This window comes from Antechinus flavipes, chromosome 4 (genome assembly GCF_016432865.1).
Source record: "Antechinus flavipes isolate AdamAnt ecotype Samford, QLD, Australia chromosome 4, AdamAnt_v2, whole genome shotgun sequence".
NCBI classification, from domain to species: domain Eukaryota; kingdom Metazoa; phylum Chordata; class Mammalia; order Dasyuromorphia; family Dasyuridae; genus Antechinus; species Antechinus flavipes.
The window spans coordinates 132,166,776-132,176,589 of NC_067401.1; the positions used below are offsets into that span (position 1 = coordinate 132,166,776).

At 38.5% G+C, this 9,814-nt stretch overlaps 1 protein-coding gene across 1 annotated transcript; it reads right to left on the reverse strand.

Moving 5' to 3' along the window:
• Nucleotides 1-4,527: 4,527 nt before the first annotated feature.
• On the reverse strand, nt 4,528-6,221 carry LOC127560165 (solute carrier family 41 member 2-like). The gene has a single exon (XM_051994518.1). It carries the CDS (start codon nt 6,204-6,206, stop codon nt 4,749-4,751), a length of 1,458 nt encoding a protein of 485 aa, XP_051850478.1. The 5' UTR covers nt 6,207-6,221; the 3' UTR covers nt 4,528-4,748.
• Nucleotides 6,222-9,814: the final 3,593 nt, after the last annotated feature.

Below are 9,814 nucleotides of genomic sequence, written 5' to 3' on the forward strand. Positions count from 1 at the left end.
CAGTGGCTCCTCTGTTTGTTTATTTGATTTATTCCCTAAGAGCTACTTGAAAGCAGAAGGATTACTGCATCTGAATTGATCAATCCCAAGGCTTGCCCAGAGTGTGGGTGAGGGTGGGGAAGCGGGGATCCAGATCTGACTTCTCTGGAGGGATCCTACTCTTGGTTGTTCTTTCTGTGGTTTTCCCCTATTTTCTTCCTTTGTCCAAATCAGTGTGAAAGTTTTAATTTCTTCCTACTCCCTTTCAGGGGACAACCTCTGGCTCAGCATGGCCTGGATTCATTCCAGCTAGAGTCATTGTATCTCTCTTTCAGAATAGCTGGGGTAAGTCACCTAGACTTTAGTTATTCATAGAATATGAGAAGCAGTGTTGGTTGTAAGTGGCAAAGAAATATTAAACATCTTAGTACCACAAAATACCAACTACCTTTTATTTTTTCTTGTTATCTTAGTGCTTAGCACCATAGAGGATGCTATGTCTCTCATATGCATGCACACATAAATGATACACATGCAAACATACACACACACGCACACACACACATAAGGAAGACAGGTGGTACAGCCCTACCTAAAGTTGGAAATCTAGCCTCAGACACTTACTAATTGTGTGGCCATGAGCAAGTCATTTAATCCCTATTTGCCTCAGTTCCCCATATGTAAAATGGGGATACACCAGAGAAGGGAATGGCAAGAAACATCTTTGTCAAGAAAACCTAGTGGCCAGAATTAGACATGACTGAACAACAACAACACAACGTGTGTGCGTGCACCTACATTTTAATGTTAAAACCATGTATTAAAGAGGCATTGGTTGGAAGTCACAATACCTGGATTCTAGCATCTGAGTTTCCATTGTTGAACTGACATAGAAAATTCTAATATCCTATAGTTCTTTGCCATGTCCTTCCTCCTTGTTCATTTTCAAACAACCTACAAACCATTCCATTTCTATATTTTTCTCACTTCAAACACTATTTTTACATTAACAGCACACAAAAAAAGCACTTCTCTTATGTGAAAAGATAACATCTCCCTGTGTGCTTCCCAAGTGTAGAATGTGAATTCAGCATAAGGATGGAAGTGTTTCTCACTTTGCATTACTATAGAACTGATTCTTAAATATAGAGATTGAATAATTCTATTTAATAAACATTTATTAGCCAATCAATCAGTATTTTCTTCTCCAAAGTTTCATTTCATTTTTTGAATATCCTTTAATATATTTATATATAAATACATATCTATACACATATGTAAAGGGTACATATGTTTATATATGTATATACATGTAGATATATACACACTGATACATTTACATATATTTGTATATGTAAATAAAATAATTTTAAGGTGGAATGAACAGTGAACTGAGTGTGATTAAGAAGGACTTTGTGTATGTAGAAGGTCCTCTAATGTTATTATTCTATTGAATTATTATTCAGTAATGTCTGATTCTTCATTGATCTACGAATCACAACAAATCAAGCACTTCTCTTATTTACTGTCTCTCAAATTCTGCCCAAGTTCATCTCATTTCATTTCTTATTTGATTTTTAATTTTATTTTTTCTATGAAGGCTTCATGATTAAATAAAAATTTTCCCCCTCTGAAGCTCTGATTGTAGTTGTGAGGTTATTTTCTCCTGGGCTTACTTTTTGCATATCTCTTAACTAGCAGTTTTATTTATACTTTTAGCCATAGTTCTTGGAATTTTATGCTTGGGTCACAATCCTTTCTAACTCATTTGGATAAGTTGGGTTGGTCTTGTTTGGTTCTGACATCTCCAGAATTTCAATGTCACTACTGCTGTGAATAGGATAGTTGATATTAAGTTTTATCTTTGTTTCAATTCCTGGCTTTTGTCTCTTAGTGGTTCCATGTGGGTTCAGAACTCAGTCTTTCTTTTGTTTGCATGTTCTTCACTCAGGAGTTGGCTCTGTCCTTTACATTTCTGATCTGGATGGAGAGGCTTGCATCTGATCTTTTTGCATTTATTTATCATTGGTTTTTACCCTCTGGCTGTTTTCAATTTTTTTAGGTTTTTCTAGATTTGTCAGAGTTTTCTCTTAACAAATAGTTTTTGTGCTTAGGTATTTAACCATTTCTGAATCTAGACAATTGTAGAAGACTAAACTGTATCTAGACTAAATCTTTTTGTGAATGGAGACAAAGGTGTGTGTATTCAAGAGATGGTGTAGAAAAAGAAATAATACCATGGGAGAGGTTGATACGCTCCCATTCCTTAATATTGTAACTCCTGAGTCTCAACAAATCTACATTTGCCATCTACAAAAATCAGTCACAATGACATTGCTGATTCTTAAACCTGAAACATTTACTCAACAAAAAGGCAAAAGCAAGATAATTATAGCATTTATTTATTAGAAGACAAAGGCTGAATGACCATTATGTTTATTCAATATAAGGCAAAAGTCGGGGAAAAAAACCAAAACATTAATTTACACATAAACCTAGGTCACATTTTTCCACTGATGCACAAAATGGCTGGCAGGTGAGGAAGTGGAGTGGACACACATTTAAAGAAACTGTGCCTGGGGAAACTCTTTAATATTCTTGTGGAACAGTTTAAGCCACATTTATCTGCTGGATAAAAGGCTTCCTTGATATTTATTCTTTGATATTTGCTCCCTTTTTGGTCTTCACAATTGCCCTTCTAGAGGAAATCTCTTCCCTACTATCCATGGGTCACTGAAGCAGTGCCAAGCTATATACCCTTGTTGAGAAAGGCTTAAGTTTTTTTTTTAGGAAAAAAAAAGATCTTCATAGTTTCTAACACAAGAGTAAATCCTTTCTTTTATCTTCTTATCTTAAACTGGAGAGGCTGGTAAAAAGCAACACAAGCACTCTGGTGAGATTTTCCCTCCCTCGAACTACATGGTCCTAGAGGGCAATAAGCCCAATTACCTCTTCCTACAGTGGGAGGATTCTGCTTTCCTCCTACTGGCTATCAGCTAGACCTCTTCTCCAATCAAATATTTCTTCTCATTAGCTTCAGATTGTACCGACTTCTGTATTGTTTGATTACAAGCACCTTCTTTCTTTTCTTTCTATGATAGCTGTCCTTGAATTCTTGTCCTTGTTCCTCCTCCTCCTCTTCTTTTTCTTCTCTCCTCCTCCCCCTCCTCCCCCCCACCTTCCTCCTCCTCCTCTTCCTCCTCCACCCCTCCTCCTCCCCACCCTTCTCCTCCTCCCCTTCTTCCTCCCCCTCCTCCTCTCCCTCTTTTTTTCTCCCCCTACCCTCCTCCTTCTCCTTCTCCTCCTCCCCCTCCTCCTCCTCCCCCTCCTCCCCCCATTCTCCTTTTCCCCCTCCTCCTTCCCCCATCCTCCCCCTCCTCCTCCCCCTCCTCCTCTCCCCTTCTTCCTCCTCCCCCCTCCTTCTTCTTCTTCCTTTCTTCCTCACTCTCTCCTTCCTCTTTTTCCTCCTCTTCTTCTCCTTCTCCTATTTATTTTCTCTTTTTTTCTCCTCATTCTTCTTTTCTTCTGCTTCCTACTTTCAATGTTCATCTGATATTCTCTTTCTGGTTTCTAATGCTTTATATAAAATGCATGTTGAAAAGTCCCCAAATCTATAGTTCTATTAGTTATAGCACAAAGAGATTATATAATTATATATTATATATATATATTATATAATTATATATTACTTCCAGTAATCTGCAAAAAATCTGGAGTTTGTAGTTTCTCAACTATAAATTTTCTTCAAAATTCTGAAAATAGTCAATATGTAAATAAACTGATGGAAAGCAATACCTTTCTTTCCTCAGCTAGTCCTCTTATTGCTGAGGAAGACCACTTTCTTTCTCGTCCTCTTAAATAAAATCATTTCTTTCCTCAAGCACTTTTATATGATGGGCTATGTCTCTTCTCAAGCTGATTTTTACCCGTTTTCTACATACAAACTTCTTTTTCTTCTCTCTTCAGCATCCCAAATACCCATATAATAAATGGAGTGGTACCTTGCATAATAATGGAGGTAATTTGGGTAGGCCTATATGTAGGCACTAGAGAAGAACCAGTAGGTAGATGGAAGAAAAAAGTCCCCAACTTAGTACTCTGTATTTGTAGCCAAAAGTCTGTCAGAGATAGCCTATTTACTAGCATTACTGCCTCGAGGGAATTATAAACGGGCAATTCTTGCCCTGCTAATTGAAATCCTCTTAACTCAGGCAATGTTTTCTTACATTTTTTATTGTTCAAAAACCAAAAGACAAAATTTTTAAATTCAAACTCATAGGTGGTTCAGAGGTGGAAGTAGTTAAAACTTTTTAAACTCTAAAAAGTTATTTTAAAAAATTAGAATTTTCATTGTAACCAAATTCATTAGAAAAGAGGATTATCTCCTCCTCACCCCCCATTTTCCATTACAAGTCAAACACCAACCAAGTACAGTCCTGGAATGTGTCTAGTTACAAAATTACTCATATTTATCTTCCTCCATATTTTCTGATTTAATTAACTCCCGAGATGAAATTCATATCTGTTTCAATGTCAAATCATCCTTCATTCTCTCATATGAAAGGCAAATACCCTTCACTTTTATTTTCTATTCAAATTCAGTTTTAAGAAAAGTTAAGGCCATTTAATCATATCAGTTCCAACTTAAAATTAACCCAGCCAAAATGAGATTACTGTATTATATTAAAGGCCTTGAAAAGGAGTCATAAGCCACCATCTTAAGTCTTTCTTCTATACAGTCTGAGAGCAGTCAGCAGTTCTATATTTCATTAGTCCCCAACATTGCCATTTCGATCACCAATGAGCCACAGAAAATGAAAGCTCAAAGTTAATAAGGCTGTTCCAAGCAGATCTCCCAAAGCTGTAAGGTATGGGATGGAAAAGTTATCAGGATCCTTTCCTTTTCTCCAGAAGTGATGCACCATCCAGTCAGCAATCCCCAGCAAGGTGAAGACCTGTAACACAGCAGCAAATAAGAATACAGCGATGAAGATTGCAGTCAGGGAAGTGTGACCACTTTTCATTAAGTGGATGGCATAGAGGAAAATTAAATGTCCAGGAATCACTAAAAGTAGAAGAACTTGGGCAGATTTGTTATTGACTCCTGGACCAAAGAAGGTTCGGCATGGGTAGTAGCAGCCTTTGGCTTCATCGGGCACCTCGCCTGGTTTGCCGTGTAAATGGAGGTAGGTAGAAATTCGACTAGCTTGTATAGCTACTAAATTACCAGCGATACCATTAATAACTGGAGTGTACACAACAATTCCAACCAAATTTGGATCCGATACTATCGTATTTAGAATAAGGCCCCCAATGCTGCTTATAATCATAGCTATGATGACGGGCCCCCAGCCTGAATGGAGAACGGTCCTTGTAGCTGGATGTTTGGCAGCTATCATGATCCATATAGGGGTCAGAGCCAAAAAAAGGGCACCAACTAATGGAGCTATGTAATAATATGTCTCAAGGCAGGCGTAAAGACCCTGACTTATCCAGGCTAATATGGCCAGAGTAATGAGGTCCCCAAAACTAGCAGCAATCGGAGTGGCCACATTGTCCGGATTGATACCAGTCTTCTTCGAGCCAATAATGACGCCAACCATTATTATCCCCTGTAAGAGAGATGCAATGAAGGCAGTGGCCACACTGCTGGCAAATAGTAGGATGGAATGATCGAGGCGGCATCTCCCTTCTGGAATCCAGCCCAGGATGATCGCTGCCATGGCGGCGAGAAAACCAACCACTGTGGCCTGAACCTGTTTTAGTGCCAAGTTGCCTATGATTAGGTTCCACTTTTCAATGGGGGAATCCATCTTCCCAATATTTACTGCAGTTGACAATCTGGATGCCAATGTCATTTCCAAGTTTCCTTTGAGACCGAGAAGTGCTGGGACTAAAATAAAAACTTCAGTCACTTTTTTGAACACTTCCCAGTGCTGTACTATGTCTAAAACCATGCCAGTTGAAACTGTTCCAAATCCTGCCAGCAGAAATGGTACCAGGATCTGTAAGGCCATCATGCCACTGGACTCCTTTGGTAATCTATGATTCTCTTCCCCAGTGATATCTTCGTCACCATCACTAGACATGTCTTCATTTTTTATCACGACAGCTGTTTCTGAATTCTCCCTTCCATCACAGTACTCATCACACTTTGGGCTACAGCTTGATGGAACATGTCCGTTATTGCCATGAAAAGATTGCTCTGAAAAATGATGGTACTCCATGTCTTGATCTGTTCTTATGTTAAATATCTGTGCTGAGGCTGGCAGGCCATCTTGCCAAATGCCATCTTGATTTTTATGATAAATGACAGGCACCATATTCAATAGAAAGCTTAGATTTCTCGGGGAGGTCTTCTTGGAGGCAGTCTTAGTATCAGTTCAGATCAATATTTACCCCAAAATGCAGCCAGCTTGTAATAATACAAATGTTTATTTCCTCCTTCCAAAGTAGCCTAGTTAGTTGAGGCCTCTCTCTCTGCTTAGTTCCAAGAGCTCAGAACTCTCTCCTCCTCAGAATGTCTCCGAATCCAAAGGTTTTGTCCTTCAGCCTCTGCCTCTGCTTTCTTCTGCCTCCAGCCAGCACAAAGATGGAATGAATCTCTTGTCTCCTTCACTTGGGGCTCAGCTAGCTTTCTGGAGAGTTTTTCAGACCAGCTTGGTCTCAGTAGGGGAAGTGCAGGCCACCACAGTGCTGTGAGATGAAGATGAATTTGGTTGTGCCTCTGAGAGAGTCTTCTCAATCTCCTGCTCAATTCTCTACTCGTAGCTTCTTCCTCTGAAAACTCTTCTTCCACCACCAACCAGCCAAGTGGAAAATATTTGAATGAATCACTCTTCACTGGTTTATATATGACTCTTCTAAGAGCTTCAAGGGAGGTGTGAATTCAGATATCTCATACTAAACCCTGAAATTTCCCAAACATGTGAACTCCAATGAGTAAAGGTGCAAACACAAGCATTATGTTTATCTCATACTAAACCCTGAAATTTCCCAAACGTGTGAACTCCAATGAGTAAAGGTGCAAACACAAGCATTATGTTTATCTCATACTAAACCCTGAAATTTCCCAAACGTGTGAACTCCAATGAGTAAAGGTGCAAACACAAGCATTATGTTTATCTCATACTAAACCCTAAAATTTCCCAAAGGTGTGAACTCCAATGAGTAAAGGTGCAAACATAAGCATTGTATCAATTAGTTCTACTTAGTACCTTATTTCAGGTTCTGGCCCAAAACATCTTCTTGTAAGAGCAGATCAATAATTTATCAACTCTAATGAGTTAGCAGTTTGTAAAGATTCCAATTATCTCCCCCTTTCTTTTGTTTTAGAACATAGGGTGGTCATGACCTCCCTGACTTCTCAAGGAGGTGAGAAGCCCCCAAAAAGGTGATCATGCCTTCCCTGACACCTCAGGAAGGGAGATGAAAATACCAAAGGAAATAGGAAGTCAAATCAGATTAGCAGGTTTCTGAAGGGGCTCACTTGAAACAGGTACACATAAATCCATCAATATGGGCCAGAACTTGAAACAGATACACATAGTATACATAAATCCATCAATATGGGAGGCATTATACATAATTTACATAAGCACATAATCAATATAACACAGGCTAGTAGTAATGTAACAAATAACATGAATCAACATGAAAATTTAAGTGCGGCAATAGTCTCATCAACAATTTCTCATCTCAAATAAACATTTGTATTTTTATCAGCTGGCTGCATTTGGGTAATTATTACTTTCAACTGCAACTAAGACAGCCTCCAGAAAATCTCCTTGAGAAACCTCCCCCAGAGAGAATCATCATCTTATATATTATACATTTTAAAGAAGAACAAGAACAAGAACTCCAACATCTGTGAATGTAAGAAAAGAGCTAACTCAATTTCTAAAAATATACTTTATACATACAATTTAATATAATTGGCTATAAGAAATTATTTAAGTGTTAGAATGAAGAAAAAGAAAGTGCAGGAGGGAGAGGTGCCAACTATACTAGGTGAAAAGGAGCAAGAATCAGATAAGAATGAGTTAAGTACAATTCTGAGTATGATACTTTACAGCAGGAGGAATTAGATCATTCCACAGCTCATGACCCTCCCCCCTCAATTAATCCTTCATGGGTAGAGAAAGAAGGGGGAGGAAGAGAGGCAGAAACACAGTCAGCTTCTCCTGTAAAGCAGAATTTGACAAGATTAGAAAAAGCATTAATTAAAGCAAAAAATGAAGGAGAAGATATATCTGATTTTATAAATGCATATCCTGTGATTGAAGAGCTCAACTCCTCAGGTCAAAAAGGGAGAAGATACACTCCTTTTAATTTGGAAAAAATTAAAGATTTGAAAAAGGCTTGCACTCTTTATGGGGCTACATCATCTTATGTGAAGATGTTACTAGATAATTTGTCTTATGCAATCCTAACCCCGAATGACTGGAAATCCATAGCTAAGACATGTCTAGAACTGAGACAAAATTTATTGTGGGTTTCAGAGTATCATGACTTATGTAGGATTCAAGCCCAATGCAACAGGCAAACAGGAGCTATTGTACAAGTTGCTTTTGATCAACTAGCAGGTGAAGGTCAGTATGCAGAGAATTCAGAACAGATTGATTATCCCATAACAGTGTATGAGCAAATTTCTAAGGCTGCAATAAAAGCTTGGAATTCTCTCCCTGGACAGCAAGATGGAAGCAAAGCTTTTACAAAAATAGAGCAAGGTCCCAATGAACCTTTTGCAGATGTTGTGGGACATTTGCAAACAACTGTAATAAGAAACATTGGAGACAATGCAGCAACAGAAATAATGACTAGACATTTGGCTAAGGAAAATGCCAATGAAGTTTGCAAAAGAATTATATGGGGGCTAGACAAAGCCTTTGGAGGTTAACCTAAGACGCTGTGCCACAGTGGGCACAAATACTTATTATACCCAAACTATGATGAACATGGAAAGACAAGGTCCTTCTTGGCAAAGGAATTCTAGAGAAACTTGTTGATGTTTTCAGTGTGGAAAAGTTGGACATTTGAGAGCTCATTGTAGAAATGGAGATAGAGTGAGAAGACAGGGTGAGAGAAAACCCAAAACCCCATGTCCAAAATGTACCGAGGCTTTCATTGGGCTCTGAATGTAGGATGATCCAGAGAAATGAAAGGGAGGACCCAGCTCCAAAGTATCAATCAAAGGACAGGTGGGGCATGATAGCAGCTGAGGTTACACACAGAGAGACTTTAGAAATTCAGGACTCTGATGTCATCAACCAACAGAAAAGCAATCAGGATTGCAGTTGGGAAGAATACAGGCCTTTTAAGACAACAAGGCAGTATCCAGTGCAACCAGCTCTAATGTAATTATCAGATGATGAGGAGAAATCCCAAAAGTGGTAAATAGAAGGGAATTAGATAGGTTAACTGCTTAGGGAAGAGGATCTGCTTATATTTCCACAGGTGGAGAAAGAATCAGATGGCTGACAAGAAGTCTGATTGAGACAATGAGACTGTCAAAAGAACTTTAAAATCTTCAGCTTTCAGTTCCTGAAAAACCAGCAACAATCATTGGATTTCTTGAGATGAAATAGAAAAAGAGAAAAACTTCAAAACAAAAGAGAATTAAGAAACATCTGACACTGAAAGAGCATGGCTGACAATGAGACTGTTAAAGGACTCTTAAAATCTTCAGGAATCATTGGATTTCCTAACAAAAGATGAGACTGTTTTAGTTCTTGAAAAACCAGCAAGAATCATTGGATTCCTTGAGATGAAAAATTGTTGATGAGACTTTTTGCAGTACTTCAGAGCTTACAGGAATTATTAGATTCCTGGCACA

Excerpts from the sequence above, each read along its gene's own strand:
- LOC127560165 (XM_051994518.1), bottom strand. The coding sequence starts at position 6,206 with ATGGAGTACCATCATTTTTCAGAGCAATCTTTTCATGGCAATAACGGA.